This window comes from Colossoma macropomum, unplaced genomic scaffold (genome assembly GCF_904425465.1).
Source record: "Colossoma macropomum unplaced genomic scaffold, Colossoma_macropomum, whole genome shotgun sequence".
Taxonomy (NCBI): Eukaryota; Metazoa; Chordata; class Actinopteri; order Characiformes; family Serrasalmidae; genus Colossoma; species Colossoma macropomum.
Window position 1 is genome coordinate 31880609 of NW_023494789.1, and position 16990 is coordinate 31897598.

Sequence of the window (16990 nt, forward strand, 5' to 3'; positions counted from 1 at the left end):
GCATAAGATCAAAAAGCATAATGCCAAGTGCTGGCTGGAGTGGTGTAAAGCACACCACCACTGGACTCTGGAGCACTTGAGCCGTGTTCTCTGCAGTGATAAATCACGCTTCACTATCTGGCAGTCTGATGGATAAATCTGGGTTTGGGAGATGCCTGGAGAACGCTACCTACTAGAATGCATAGTGCCAACACTAAAGTTTGTTGGAGGAGGTATAATGTTCTGGGGCTGTTTTTCAAGGTTTGGGCTAGGTTCCTTAGTAAGGAATAATGATAAAGTTACAGCATACAAAGACATTTTAGACAATTATATGCATCCAACTTTTATGGTAAGAGTTTGGGGAATATATATACAGCTATATAGACAGCTATATGTCAGTGTGTTGGTTTTTGTGACATCAAACAAACAATAAATTGAAATGGTCTGCTTATGCAGCTTCCACATATAGATGGATTATTTAATAGAATAAGCTAGTTCCCATAAAAACACACATTAAACTAATTTTTAAATAAATGTTTTTATAAACTTTTCATAGTTTTATAAAATGGCTTCAAACATATACACTCCTTAAACACCAAGTATATTTTACACACAGCACCAAGAATTTTAACATAAATAGACATGTATGTACAGTAATATATAAAAATATGAAAACCATGTAAAATAAATATGTGTAGTTAAGCTGTTAAAGTGGTGGGAGGAGGATGATTATTGGACACAGGGCCTCTCTCTGAGTTTATATCGGATTTGAAGCTCCTCAATTGGCTGCAGCATTCCAAACCCGTAGCGGCTGGCGTCCACTGCAGGCACCTGAGCTTCAGGGTCACTCAGCTCGATGTCCAGATGAGACAAAACCAGAAACACAAACCTGTACAGCAAAGAGAGAGCAAGAGAGAATGAAATACAGAGGAGTAGAGATGATGCGTTTGGCTAATATATGACAACTTCCACAATATCGTAGTCATTTTTGACTGAAAAGTTTTTACTCAGTTCATGACACAAAGCAGCCAGTGTATTACAGACGTGGATATATTTGCCTACACTAGGAATGCTGCTCATCTCTATAAATGGCTTTTGCATGTGCAAGAGGAGGATTGCCCTCTTTACAACAAGCTAATTAATGATCTGTATGTGTGTGTACTGATGCTAATCTCTATGGCTCTGAGCGCTTAAGGACAGCGTGTGAGCTGCAGGGATTTGGCCTTTCCTTCGGGACTCCCTTTGTCTCTGAGGACACTCACTGTCTGATGGACTGGATGGCAAATGGCTTTCCCACGCAAGCGTTGGTGCCTGCTCCCCATGGCATGGTGTAATACTTCAGTCTTCGCCCACCTTTGAAGAAGTCTCGTTTTGCCGTTCCGTCTGCGTTAAGGAACCTGTCATACTTGAATTTCTGTGAAGAAAATCACAGAGGAGTCACATTTAAATGATGCAATTTGCACACCCTCTAATGTTTCCTCACTCTTTCGTAACAGCTCTGTTTTCAACACAATGTGCCACATGTGGCCAATCAGGGAGAGAGGTTGGGTTACCATGGTATTGTCATTGTGACATCATCAGGTGTGCAGATTTTCCTAACTGATAGCATTGTTAAGGTAATGGTATCCATGACGCAGACATGTAACTAGGCTGCTTCCCACGTCAATTAGCTTCTTTCTATTATCGCTGCTCCTGCTTAATCCTACGGGTGTTCCATGTTCTGGGTTAAACCTTTCCAAAGGGTAATCCAGGGTAAGTTTAAACTCTGAGAGTGTGTCTGTGAGAGAGAGGAGGCACACTCTTCCTTATGTAACTGGACAATCCCCTTGAAGAGTTTTCCCAGCTCGACTTAAACAATACCATTATTAGTGGAGTGGGTTTTGCTAGTAGACACAATCGGTTTTTAAGCCTTAGTTGGGAGTAGCTGCAAACAGACAATCAGAAATTGCTGTAAATTGCAAGCCAATATACTAAGACTGTATTTTCTGATACAAAGCAAACTGTTTGTGGACAACATAAGTGTGTCAGTTAGGTAAACTAGAGACAATTAACCTATTAATGTGTTCTTTTAAAGCAACTGTTGCTAGGTTGGACAAGATTTATAGACAGTCAGAAATTGTAGTTCACATATCAGGTTTTGTCAAAAATGAGACATTTTTGGGGAACCCTTAGGGCCTTTCTGTGCCTTCAGAGAAGGCCTAATGATCGCTGGGAGGAAAAAAAACATAATTTCTTGTTCATTTTTATTTAATAAAATCATCATAGTACTACAATACTCTGCAGGTGTTGTAATACTACTCTTAAAATAATACTCGTATTTAATGGTTAAATTCTTGAAATGCCAAACGGAAAACTGCCTAATCAGGATTTTTTTTCTCAGTAGTATCTAGAAGACAGACAGTGAGATCAATCAATGACATTTGACGTTTTGATTTGCAAAGAGAAAAAAACCTTACTCTACACTTTCTGGACATCCTAGATACCTCACTGATTAAATTTCAAGGGCTCATGTGTGGGTCTCAAATCCCCACTTTCATAGTACAACTTGCATATTAGTCTCATAGCAGTTACAGAATAATTCGTGTTAGTGTACAACAGAACGCAGAATAGTAAGTCATATGATACGACACGATAAAAAGCCTTTAATAGCTATATTACGGCTCTTGAATGTGTGTGTACTCATTATTGTGTACCTCAGGCTCGTGGTGAATTTCAGGGTCCATCTGTGGGCTTACGAAGGGAAACAGACAAACGCGGTCTCCCCTCCTGACATCGTACTCTTGTCCATCTGCCATGCACAGAGTCTTGTTCTGCAGCACCTCGCGAGTGATGAAGGGGGCAGCAGTGAGGCGCAGAGTCTCTTCCAGGACACTGTCTGAAAAATCACGTTTGTGTTAAAGATTCATTAAAGTTATGTATTATTAAGCTCATCTAATCCATCTAATAGTTAGCGGGGTTCACCTCATGTAAACTCTTACAACTGCTCTGTAATCTGTAACACATACAGGCACAGAAACACTTGTAAACACACACTATAGTGCACTTGTTGAGTGGAATCTCCTGTGGCCTTTGCCTGGTATGACCTATGGCCTTACAAGGTTCAGGCCTTGATGAGTACCCTCTTGCTCTGTTCTGTTCTGAGCAGGATTAAACAGTAGTACATATTTTCTGCCATATCGCCCAAGCCTGCTCACAGTACATTATGTGTCATGATCAAGGCGTTTCAGTATGACGAGCAATTGAGTTTAGTTTTTAGTAAAGAAATAAATTTAAAAATAAAATGAATCAATCAGCCCTGGTCAAATTACATTTGGTTGATTTTTGAAGTAAAAAAGTAGGTTAACATATTTGAGTTTAAGGGAACAAACTTAAATATGGAGATTTCTGATCATTTTAGTGCACATCAACTTTTGCCCAGGCCACATTATGTTATATTTTTCCCAATGTGTCAAAGACACAGACACTGAGTGACAGTTCTGCTAAAACATTTAATAAACAGCAAGTGGTGTGTGGTGGGCCTCGAGTCTCTGCTTCAGTTCAGAGCTCAGAGCATTAAAATAAGTGAACAAACTACCATGAGCAACCATGAGCTTTGATGTGAAAGATGACTTTAGTGCTAATGTGTACACTTTCAAAATATGCTTTCTTGTTGTTTTATTATACAGTCGTATGCAAAATGTTAGGGGCACTGGTAAAACTACATGTTTTGTTTATAATACATGAAAATACAAAGTACATATCCTCTACAGAGAATACATTTCTGCACACTCTAATGCACAATTACTGTTTATTTGCTGAATCTAACATATAGGGGAAAAATAAAACATAAAATGAGGCCCTCGCAAAAGTTATGGTACATGTAATATTTATCTTTTATTTTTTTCCAATATGCTGGAAATAACTCAGGAAACTATACTAAAAAATTGTACACTAAAATTTGTAGAAAAATGTCATAATTGAGTACTTTTTTTATAACAAAATCTGTAATGTGACTGGGGGTGTTGAAACCGTTGCATTCTGTGTGTGTGTTGTTGACATATACTTCATTATTTGAACTAATAAGAGTACAGTTGTACTATGTTAACTGAAAACTCTCAGAGCAGAGCATGTGAAAGCCACTGAGCTCAGTGAGAGGCCAAAACTCTGCATGATCTTCTTTCATACTTTAAAGATGTGTATAACACTCACCAAACACAGGGGTGTGCTGTTGTGGGTCGAGTGTGGTGGTCCCGGGCAGTGTGGCACTGTTAAACTCCTTTCTCACTGCTCTCATGGCCTCTGAGTGGGTCAGCAGGAAGGCCAGGAGCCAGAAGGCAGCGGGGCCCACGTTACCCTGGGAACAGATAACATTAAGCAATGTTAGGGCTCACTGCCAGAGTACAGCAGCAAGTAAATATTGTTAATGTTGTACACATCAAATAAAGCCATGCTCATTTCACTGGATCCTATTCTGCTTCCTTTTCCTTCTGGCTTATTTCATGCATTTAAAGTGCGAGTGCACAATGTAACAAGGGTAGACGTAATCACTCTTCATATTAACTGTGAAAGGTTAGTGTTAGGACAAAAGTCCTAACACTTTAAGTGCAGCACGCTATATATTAGCTGCTGTAAGAAGTGGAGCCAAAGCAAAGGCGGACTGGATGAATTAGAGCATGAGGGAAGTAAAGAATGTGTCCTTAACATGTCCCCTGTCCACTGTAATGATCTACGGTAGTGTTAAACTCTGGTTATACTCACAGCACCAGCGCCAAAGGGCTTACTATAAAAGGAGGACCACTGGGAGCCGGTGGAGGACATAATGTTAAAGAAAATGATGGAACGTAACTATGGCTGGGACATTTTTAACCAGCGCATGGATGAATGGACAACGCTCCAGGATGAATTAAAGCTGACATTAACAGGCTGATTTAGCACAGTATGTTCATTATAAATGGAGCAAAAAATGATCAGGTGTGGATATGACAATTTATTTGAAGCCTATGATAGAAGCAGTTGTGTAATGGGATGAAGAAAAAAATCAGACTGTACTCTTATATGCCTGGATGTTATACAGACAATGGAAATCTGTCTTTGTTATAGTGAAACTGAATAGGACAATATAGGATACTAGGGGCAATTGGCTAAAATATATAACAAGCCATTCTGTTATACCATCAATTTCAACGTATCTGATTCAAATGATTATTTTAGCTTTGTTATCACTAGTAAAGATTTCCAAACTGAGGAGATTTCAATCAGTTCCCTCTGCAGATGATGAATATTACCGCAATCATTTCTAAAGTAGCACAACAGTGCTCTCTTCTGGCCAGACTTGGTGTTATCATCTCTGTCTGATTGGTTCAGTCCCTAAGGGTAGTTAGACAGACTGCTCTGTCCTAGGGAATAATACTACACCATCTGCTGGAAACAGACAAAACTCACTCAGCTCTTGGGAACTATGCATATGTATTTTGTTTCATCGTGATCTACCCTTAAAATTTTGATGCACTTGTTTCAAATCATTTCCACATTAATAAAATACATGAAATCAGCACAGTTTTGTCTTTTGGTTTACTTACTGACAATTGTGTTGATGTAATATATTTTGTTCATGTGGAAATAATGTATAGATTTGAGTCAAGTGAATTCAATGCATTATGGTTTCTCTAAGCAGGACAAACCCTTATGCACTCTTTAAATGTCACGGATACCTGAGGACAGGTGGGGAGTAGTCATTGGAAGTGAAATATTACTGTGATAATATCTGTTTAATGTTTTATGATGTTGTTGAAAGTGGGTTTCATTTGCAAAACAGACCCAAACACTCCTCATTCACCTTCTACCTGGTCTTGCTAGTCAAATTTTGATGCACCCTATTACTTTCCCTCCACATACTCCATTTGATCCACAATATTCTCAAGGTCCTTAGTGTTTTTTGCCATTTGTTCTTGGTCTAGTCAACGTTTAGGACATGCAAAGTGGCTAATGTTCAACCTTTTCTTTGGCATATCAGTTCTGCTTTACTGACAACCTGGGTGCCAGTTGGAAAATCTTATGTTGAGATTGGCCCCAAGCCAAAAAAGTATAGTGTTGCCCTACATTGCTGTGCTTTCTTAAGAACAAGATTCCAATGACAGGAATTCCCTTAGGGCACTCTAGAAAACAAAGAGCTCACAAGTCAGCAGACCTGTTAAAAATGCTTAAAATAACTCTTGCATCATCTGTGTTATTTTTACTACCGTCACAGCGTAATAACAGATAATAATGGTTAGCCTCAAAAACAAACTATGCAGGTTACCTGCCCTCATGGATTGTGTTCCCTCGTCATTCTGTACTTCATCACAGTGGAGTCATGTGCAGTGTTAAATGAATAGGAGTGTGCACCTATTGTGTATTTTCACAATGTGTATTCTTTATCTAAGGTTAAGGTTTCTTTATCTATCTATCTATCTATCTATCTATCTATCTATCTATCTATCTATCTATCTATCTATCTATCTATCTATCTATCGATAGAAAGATCTAAAGTACATCGATCTATCCATCATTACTTGTTAGCTCATAGCCTTGTAGCTCCACTGCAGAAAAAAGAAGCAAACTTTGGGCACCAGACATGTATTGGTGGACACTTTTGTCCAGAAAATGGGTCAGTATACAGTTAAGGCTGCTACTTTACCTGTGTGGCCCAGAGCTGCAGCAGCATGGCTTTCCTCTGGGTCTCTTCATCAGCTCCTTCCTCCTTCAGGTGCTGCCTGTAGCTCTGCAGCCACAGACTGGAGTTCTCTCTCAAACCAGCCTGAGCCAACAACTCCCACAACCTCTGCTTGACTGAGCCTGCTGTCTGCTTCTCTCCTACAGAGACAAATAGAGAGAGAGAGAGAAAGATTAGAAACTTAAGGAAACTTAAGCAAGAAAGTAAAGTAATCTGACAACCATGAATCATGAAGTGTGCGCAAGCTATGAAAGACTGACTCAGAGTCCAGACATGCATCCACCGAGAAACGTGCCTGAGTTAGCATATGTGATCAGACAGAAAACAATCACAATCTCAACACAGATCTTTTTAGCTGGAGATGAATACGTGACAGAGACGGCGTGAGTGAGATAGTGACACAACGGCTGTGGGAACAAATGAGTAAGCAAGTGAATAAGAGAATGAAAAAAAAAAACACACAACAGCTGGCATGTATGAACTTGTCTCATATCAACAAAGCCTAATCAATCACTGCAAACAACACCACAGGATGAGCATAACAGTACAGAGTTTGAATACGGGTCCAGTGATCCAGAAAGGAAGGGAGTGAAATCAGAAGAGATGATGATTTCTGTATACAGCTACATAGACTCAGAGGAGACAGGCTGTTATGAAGGGATGGAACACTGAGGGTTAGAAGTTCAGTACTCATGCATGGTCGTATTGTGTCTTTTTTAGACACGAGATGGTAGATTAGATATGACTGTGATGACAGCAGGGATTTAAACAGACACAGTGTATACAGTCACAGGTGTTACATGAAATGACACAATGGCTAATGAGCTCATTATGAATGTATAACTGTGAAAGAAAACATTTCTAACATTGCTTGATTTACAGGGCGTCACTGCCTGTGTCATGTCCTACAGTGATGAGATCATTCAGATGCCATGGAAACCAGCAAAATATAAGCGGTTTAATTGATGATGTCATAACATCCTCCCCCCAGCTTATGGAACATGAACACTCCCTAGTTACAGCACAACTGACAATGTTTAGAAAATCAGTGCATTTGTGGGTTAAAAGCATTAAGGATTGTGGAAAAGTTGCCATTCAAGTTGACATCTGGAAAAAAAGGTTCAGTTTGTGACTTCTGTAGTAGCAACCATATTGATGCTATTTTTACCCCTTAAAGGGGCCAACGTCCTACATTTGTCTTGTATTTAACTTTTCCCAATGAGGTCCATTTATAACATTTGTGTGAGTTTGTGTACCAAAAGTCATAATTCATTTTTACAAGACCATTTTATCCCTTAGAATAAAACAGGCTGTTTTTGTTGCTGTGCCTTTAAGACATATATATAAATGACATCTGTTCGGAGTGGCTGCCTTGTATTGCACTTTAATGAAAAAGCTGTCCATGCTGAAACACTCCTTATAACCTCAGGTTAAATTTGTGGGCCTAAACTGCTGTACACTAAGTAGTGAGGATGTTTGTGACATCACAGAAACAATGAATTTAAAATAGTCAATTTTTAGTTTATAACTGAAGCAGAGTTACTCTTAAGTTTTATATTAATTATTAGGTTTTATATTAACATTATAGACTACCAGTAAAAGCAAGTCTTGACATCCAGCATCAAAAAAGTGAATGCATCAGTTGGAATGTGCACAGCTCAAGCCCCTTAACTGACCTGACTTTAAGGTGGTGCGAGCCATCTTGATCAGGAGGCTGTCGAATTTTTGGTACTCCATATAGACTTTGGCTGCATCCATGCAATTGTTATTCTGTTCTCCACCAAAGAGTGTAAGATATCCAGCCCTAAAGAGGAGGAAGAAAGGACAAGAGAGGGCAGCAGGTAAAGCTAAGTCTCCAGAAACCATGGCGTGACAAATCCCCATAAACCTGACGGACTGTGGTGACCTCACTAAGTATTAGTTTCCACCGGACGTCCAAGTAGAGCTAATCATAAACCACTAGTGGTCAACAGTAAAGGATCTGAATGCCTACGCTCAGGATGAGCCCACCGCTAATGCATCCTTGTGAAAATGTTTATGCTTCTGTCAAGCTATTTGCTAAAATGGTATAAATGTTGTATGTGTCTTAAAAGCAGACAATAACAACACTACTGAATAAACTAACAAATTAGCTAATAGACCCCACTGAGTAGCACTGTGGTTCATCACTCCCTGTTTGTGCTCTAAGCACCCTCCTCCACTCTTATGGATTGTTTCTATTACAACTCATTCCACATTCGTCATGCCTCTTATTTACAAACATTATCATGTGGAAAAAAACCTTGTCTGTCTTGTTTATCAGTTGTGGCTTTAAGTCTTCCGCTTGGGGCATTTTGGAACTGACGACTAATGTGTGCTCTACCTAAATAGAAGACTGTAGCAGAAGCCGAAAAGCCCGTCTGGCTTCCAGTTTGTCTGGTTTCGGGCAGTCGTCTCAAATGTCAGCAGAGTCTGCAGGTGGTTTTGCATAGCATGGTTCAGGCAGGAAAGGCTTTCACCCTGGAAGTGCCTGCGGACAGCAAAGGGTTAAAGGTGAGACTACACAAAAGTGAAGCAATGTCTTAAGCACACCTGTGCATACAGTACTCTGCAAAAGTCTTAGGCCTGAGAAAATTATATTTAAAGCTATTTATATGGGCAGTAAGCATTTATTTGCTCAGGAAAACACTAACATTAGATATATAAATACAAGATTAGAAATATACTAACATTAGAAATAGAAAATGAATAAAGCTAAAAAATTGTGTGTGTTTGCGTAACCATTTCCAAACCTTTCCTTGAGGAAGCCTAGTGTTGAAAGTTACAATACATGCTTCATCGAATCAATATTTTGCCTCTTGAATGGATTAAATTATACTGACTTATTCATGCAAAGGCTGGGCTGTATTAAGCAGACAACTCAAAATAAACTTTTGTTCAACTTACTTTTTGGGAAACAAAAATTATTTTTACTTCTTACCATATTAAGGTTTATTTGTAAACTTGCAAACATCTTAAATATCTGCAAAGAATAACGATTTTACCTTCTTAAAGGATAAAGATCTGAAACAAACCAGTCGCCTCTTGAAAGGTCTTCAAATGGCCTGTTTAAAATAGCACTTGGTTTGCTATTTTTAATGTGTCTTTTCTTAGGAGTGATTCAATAACTTGGCACTCCCAGAAACAAATTGCACAAAGTTTTGCATCCTAACACAATTCACTCAATGCATTTTTATGTTTGATATATATGTCCAAATACTTTTTTGGGCCACTGTAGAGTTTTACAAGCAAAAACACACTAGCCCAGAAAAATTGTTTTAAATCATTTTCTTGGTGGGCCTAAGACTTTTTCACTGTGCTGTGTTTCCTGACTACTATTTCCCATTTTGGCCTCAAACATAAAAAAGAATTTTAAAAGAGGAATCTGCTTTGTTGTTTCTCTACGTCAGTGTACACTTGCTTGGCAAAAAGGTGCGCGACCCAACGACTGCAGGTCAGGAACCACCACAATTTCCATAAGAACTTCCAAGAGTAATTCCCGTGGGTTGTAAGATTTAGTGATAAACAGTGACGCCGAGCACCTGCTACTAAACAATAGTAGCCATAATGGAGTGAAATGTTTTTTCATGTCTGGGTGATTGAGATAAGTGAGCACACCTGGCCTCAAACAAATGCTGAAAGACCTTTGACAGAAAGAACGTCAAAGAGAGCCACACCTTTACAGCATGCGTAGAAAAAAGTCACAACAAAAGGGCTGAACCCACATTAATTACAATAGATCAGATTCAAACCAGCTCTTTCGTCAGGGAATTCCCTCCAAAGCCAACCTGTTTACAATCAAGGCCTTTGTTTAAAAGAAATCTAAAAAAAAGCTGCAATGTAAGACTAGAGTATATAAAAATATAAGCTATGATTTTATAACATTGGCTTGAATTTATTTTTAGATACACTTTTAAATGATATTTACTAATATGTGACAGTATAGTGCTGTAAAGAATTCAAAGTAACCTATGTGATCCAATGACACAAGGCAACTGAAAATGATCACTCTTAGAGATATTCGCCCTTTAAAAAAGATTCCAAAATTGTTTTTTGGCTTGGCTGCACAGTTATAGGAAAACCTTTATTAGTATAGCATTAATAAGTAAACAGTATCAATTATTATACAGTACTGTTCAATTCTGAGACCACAGTCAAAACAGCCATTAAGTACAAATTATTGATTTTTCAGTGCCAGGAAAAAAGCATGTATTAAACAGAAAATTACACAGAAGCCCCAACAACTAAATGTAATATCAACTTTTTCAGTATTCAGGGTGTCCACCCTTATCTTTAGCATCTGCAGGGATATTTTTCCACACCTCCAAAGTTCAGTCTTAGAAATTGGTTACATTTTCTGTTTCTCACAATCCAATAAATCCCAAACACATTCATTGATGTTGAGTTCTGGACTTTGAGGTGGAGAGTCCATTGTTCTTCTTCGTGACAGCTACACATCCTTTCAAACTCATGGTGTTGAGTTGTCTTCTCACAGTGGAAGGATGGACAGAAACACTTGTGTTTTTTCAGATCTGAAGCAAAAGTGAAGTTTGATTTTCTCCTCTTTCTCAAAAACATTTTTTCCACTTACTTTCCCTTGACTTTCTCCTTCCTTATGCAAATGGATTATCTTTTATCTTCTCTGAACTATCCCCAAAAACAGATAACTTGTACTTAATGGCTGTTTTTTTCACCATTATCAAGTGTAGAGCTGCATTTGTATGTAGCTGTAGCCCAAGTGTAATTCCCCATACCAAGAACTGTTACTCTTCCTCATTCTCATGTCAGTTCCATGTATTATTCCAATCCTTTTCATCATCTGAGCCATTGCTTAAAGAGTAAATGTTCAGATGAGTGCTTCACCACAGATTGAGGATAGAAAGGCGTTTAGGCTAGTTTCCTTTTCTCGGCTGACTGGAAGCAAGGATGACTTTATTTGAGTTGGGAAAGCACCCTCCAGTTTCCTGGTTTTAAATTAGTTGTACCGCATCCAGACATAAAGCTTTCACAAGATCCACCAACTGAGATGGTTACTAAAACCTCACATTACACAAACCTGCGGGTTATGAAAACTCACAAGATTATACAAACCTGCAGTGCATTAAATGTGTCTTTTCTTGGGAGTGATTCAATAACTTGGCACTCCCAGAAACAAATTGCACAAAGTCCTAGCCTAGATTAAACCATTAGTGGTTTTCAAATGCGTTCCAGACCTCATACGAGTGACACTCCTTTCATACGGGGACAAGATGTACTGTGAGGGAACTCATTGACAAAAGAAAGCAGAAGAGAACTCTACACCTTAAGGACATATAAGTATAAGATTATACAACAGTCAGAGAAAACTGCTGGTACTTTTTGCTTTTGTGGTCTTAAGTTACCTTGAGCTTCATCTCACCATCTCTCTCTCTCTCTTTCTCTATCTCTCACTATCTTTCAAACAAACTAATATAATCGAGCCTGCCCAACAAAAAAACGTAGATTAACCATTTCACCTTTTTTTGTATCAGTTATTTTGTTTTCTATTTTATTTCGTACAAATAAAAAAGAACGTATTAAAAAGCCAAACTATGCTTTATTTATGTTTTAGAACACCCCCTTTTTTTAAATACAGGGCATCAATCAATGCCATAAATCTGGGCTGTAAAAGAAAGCAATGATTCTTACTATGGTTTTTCTAAGTCCTTACCATTTACTTCAGAAAACTGTCGTTGCATTTTGTGCAATAATTTTACACCATATAACTTTTCTGGTTTCTGATTTACTTTCCTGCTGAACTTGTGACATTATATTGAATTTTTTGTGAGTATGTTTTTCCTCACTGCCACTATCTTTGCTATTTTGGTTCTTTGCTGTAAATGTTTTTCATCAGTTTAAAATCTAGAACTTTTTGGTATTTCAGTGTAATTTCGTTAGACTGTCTTGGAACTTGCCATTCCGTTATCCAAAACAACAATCGAGTACTTTGGAGTTTGTATCTCACACTTATTCAGTTAATACCTAGAACTTACATGACTGTAAAAGAAAGCATTAGAAGCAAAACTGAGCACAAATTATAATCATACTTTTCATCTTCAAAGTGGTGAATAAAAAACCTGTTTCCTGTTTACGTCGCTGTTTCTCAACTCTGGCTGTGCAGAACCACAGCCCTAGAAAGTTTCATTTTCTCTCTGCTAACATGTTTCAGGCAACTTTTGCACTTTCTGAGTCAAAAAAGTTGAGACTAAATAATAAATAAAAATGAGACTAAAATGAATCACTGTACCTTCTCATTATGGATTTCTCTGAGTCAGGTTTGTGATTTGGAAGCTTCAGATTGAAAATCCTCTCCATCAGCACTTGCGCATAGCGTGTGAAGTCCAGAGATGTTGTGTCCTGAAGAACAGCGTCATAGGAGTTGGGATCCAGTAAGACGGTAACATAGCGTCCAGCCACACGAACCTGTGAGACAGAACATCTTTATTACTATGGCAGGTGTTAGTGGCATGAAGAACCTTTCAATTAATGGTTCATTAAAATACTCATTTGAAACTACTCAACTGAAAGAATACTTTAGGGAACCAATACACTTCTCTAGCCTTTTTCTTTTTAAAAATGTATTGTACAATAAACTTGAACTGAGGAATATTGAGGTTGTGTTCCTACCAAATTAAACACAGTGTGCTATGCTCACAACCCAGATAACATAATCAAAGTAGTTTTTTGTGTTAGATGTAAAAAGTTTTGTAATCCATTGTCTTATAATAAAATCAAAGAAAACAAAACAAATGAGAACTATCCAGTTTAAAATATTTAAGGAATAAGGGGAAAAGGCAAGTTATAGCACATATAGAAAGGTATACGGTACAAGCGCCACTCCTTACCGTAAATATGTCACCATGTTTCAGCTTCATTCGTGTTAAAAACTTGGCAGCATCCTTTCCAAAATCCAGTGCATGTCCCAGCCATGGAATGACTCCCTTATCTAATGGAGGCTCCCGCTTGGACCTGCAGCCAGAGTGATATTTCATGTAAGTTAAGTCAGTAAATCAGAAGGTTACAATCATTCTGACAGTGGAAATTAGTCTGGTGCCAAATCACGTTATTGGAGTGACATTAGGTAAATATGTTTAATGACAGCATGATGTCTTAATGCGACTAGTAAGTGCATTATAGAAATAATAAACAGGGGAAAAATGAAGAGCACACCTAACATTACTCATCCTGTCAGTCTTATAATATTTACTTTTGCCTTTCACGACAAAATCTACCTCCATAAGCCATCCACACACAGACAGACAGAGAGCAGATTATTAAAACTAGGTGTAAACAGAACACAGTATCCAAGGTAACAGAACACTGTACTGTAAAAATGGGCTGGGCAATATTGATAAAATTCAATATCATAACATTTAACAAATACATCATTAGTATCAGGTGGTAGTTAATAGGAACTCTATGCTAAAAGAATGTCTTGCAAACCTGACATCACTTATTTTGATTGGACCGTTTGGTTCTGTTTTCTTCGATTAAACCTTTACCTTACACAGTATTGTAAAAGTTAACTAATCCAAAAGCACATTTTCTACCATATAATAAAATGTTCTTGTGTTTAATGTGTTTTAACTGTTCTTTCAGAACAACCTGAAGCACCCAGTAAATTAACTACATTACAGTTAACTGTCAGGACCTGTACACCAATAGTAAAGCATGCAAAATAATATTAATAGGCTAAAAATAAAGCTCAGTTTACCAAAAGCATCGTAGTGTTTAGATCATTTTAACTGGTAGAGATAGTGTGTAGTGTGATGCTCGCTCCACCATTTAGGAGTCATCTAATCTACTAAGATTGGACCAATAGAAATCCTCCAAAATTGCTTAGAATAAAAACTCTTACATCAAAAGTAAAGGTTTTTGCCCTCTCCTGTGAAGTTACTATTTCGCAGATACTCGTTCATCAAGGTAAAAACAATGTAAAAGTACCCTCAAAGGCACGGTGGTTCAACTGTTTACCTTCAATAAGTTTCCCCAGAGGAAAGGTATGTGATCGTACCTTTTCATAATTTAAACAGAATAGTGAAATAAAAGGCCTGGGGACAAAACAGTGTGCGTGGAGTCAATACAACTTTCAAACATATGATTTCAAAGGATTACGCAATTATGATCGCTAACTAAAGTTACTGAAGATGTCAAATAGAGTCCCACCCCAGTGACAGGTACCTTTTTCTGAGGGTGTAGTATAAACGATGTAGCTCACCCAGCTACTGTGACTGTATTATACAATATATAACACACGCTCACCGCAGATGGCAGAGCGTTCTTTTGTCTAATCGACAGACACTTGAATTCAGATTTACGGACGATTCTGAGAAACAACAGTGTATCAAAGTTGAGGTAGTTCCTCGCGCTCACGCGCTCCATACTCACCGCGTACGATTTGAGAGAAAGAAAAAGAAAAGAATCCCGTGGAAGAGGAGGAGGATGGTCCAAATCATCGTGCTCCTGCCTTTCGTGTTGCCGAAGTGAACAGATGTAACTGTAGTAGCAACAGTAACTAACTCGTGCTGTGTGAGAGGCTTCTTATAGTCCTCGTGTGGGCTGGACTTGTGTCACATGCATCATACATGAAACGAGTTTATTGACGCACACCCACACTGGATCAGACCAGTTACTGCGACTTTATTCTACAGCTGACTTTCTCTGCTTCATCCTTCACACTTTAAGAAAGTTCTTCAAGGGTTCTTCAGTAAAAGTATGATGGTTCTACTTAAAAACTTGAGTTCTATATATAACTATACAGAACACAGTCTAATAAGAAGAATAATTTCACCATGCAAAGAACCATTAGAGCATCAAATTATATATATATATATATATATATATATATATATACGTGTCTATATATACACATGTATGTATATTATATATATATATGTATATATACACACACACACCGATCAGGCATAATATTATGACCACCTCATTTCAACGCTCATCACAGCAGTGCTGCTGGAGTTTTTAAACACTGTGTCCACTCACTGTCCACTCTATTAGACACTCCTACCTTGTCAGTCCACCTTGTAGATGTAAAGTCAGAGATTATAGCTCATGTCATCAGTGGTCACAGGACGCTGCCCACAGGATGCTGTCAGCTGGATATTTTTGGTTGGTGGACTATTCTCAGTCCAGCAGTGACACTGAGGTGTGTAAAAACTCCAGCAGCTCCGCTGTGTCTGATCCACTCGTACCAGCACAACACACACTAACACAACACCACCACATCAGTGTTACTGCAGTGCTGAGAATGATCCACCACCAAAATAGCATGTGCTCTGTGAGGGTCCATGGGGGTCCTGACCACCTAAATGTAGAACTACAAAGTACACCTATATAGTAAGTGGAGGTGATAAAATGGACAATGCACAGAATTTATTATCTATTATGCCTGATCGGTATATATATATATATATATAGAACCATTGCCTTTACTAAAGAACCCTTGGATAACCATCTTTTTTAAGTGCGTATTTTATAAATACATCAGCCTAATTTACATTTTTAAAGATAGAGCTGTATAGGCTAACTCACTTGAATATGACGGAGATAATTGTGGAGGTGCTTAGCAGTAAAAGACAACCACCCTGCATAGTGGTATTTATGAAAATCTTACAGTAATACCATCTCTATCCTGATGTGCGTGATCTCTTGCAGAGTGAGAAGTATTTTTGTTGGCCATGTAAACAGTCAAAAGCATATTGAGCCATGATGCTCCAGGAAAATCTAATCCAAAAGGATCATGGGAGATTTATGAGAGAACAGAGAGAGAGGACTGGGATTTAAAACAATCCCTGCATCCAAAACCACACAGACTAATCATACTATCATATACTATAATACAGACCTACTGTACAATACTGTACTACACTATGCTAATCAATTTACTACTAAAGGTGGTATACTATTTCGACATATGATTTTTAGTCATGCTTTTCAAAAACACTAAAACACAGTGAATGATGTTTACTGCCTTATGTTGCCAAGAATGCTGTCTTTCTTGGCAACCATTTAAATACAGTAAAAGACACCAGTAGAATCTGACACCTGTTCTTTTTAATCCGATTTTGTTTTTCCCATGTAGTGTTGACCTAGGGCACATAACCAGAAACAGAGCCTTGCTACTTTGCAAACAGAAAAAAATAAAAGAATGAATGCATCAAGGAATGAATGAATAAATGAATAAATAAATGAATGAGAAATTTATTTTCATGGTGTGCCAAAAATCCCAATGTTAGTGTCACTTTTATGTGACATCATGAAAAGCTG

General features: G+C 38.1%; 1 protein-coding gene across 1 annotated transcript; it reads right to left on the minus strand.

Moving 5' to 3' along the window:
• Positions 1–430: 430 nt before the first annotated feature.
• On the minus strand, positions 431–15229 carry LOC118808370 (prostacyclin synthase-like). The gene is made up of 10 exons (XM_036570994.1): positions 15095–15229; positions 13552–13675; positions 12954–13129; positions 9033–9179; positions 8347–8474; positions 6635–6810; positions 4168–4312; positions 2673–2854; positions 1242–1393; positions 431–868 (listed from the first exon to the last, which is right to left on the minus strand). Exons 1-10 carry the CDS (start codon positions 15160–15162, stop codon positions 709–711), a joined length of 1458 nt encoding a protein of 485 aa, XP_036426887.1. The 5' UTR covers positions 15163–15229; the 3' UTR covers positions 431–708.
• Between the last annotated feature and the right edge of the window lie 1761 nt (positions 15230–16990).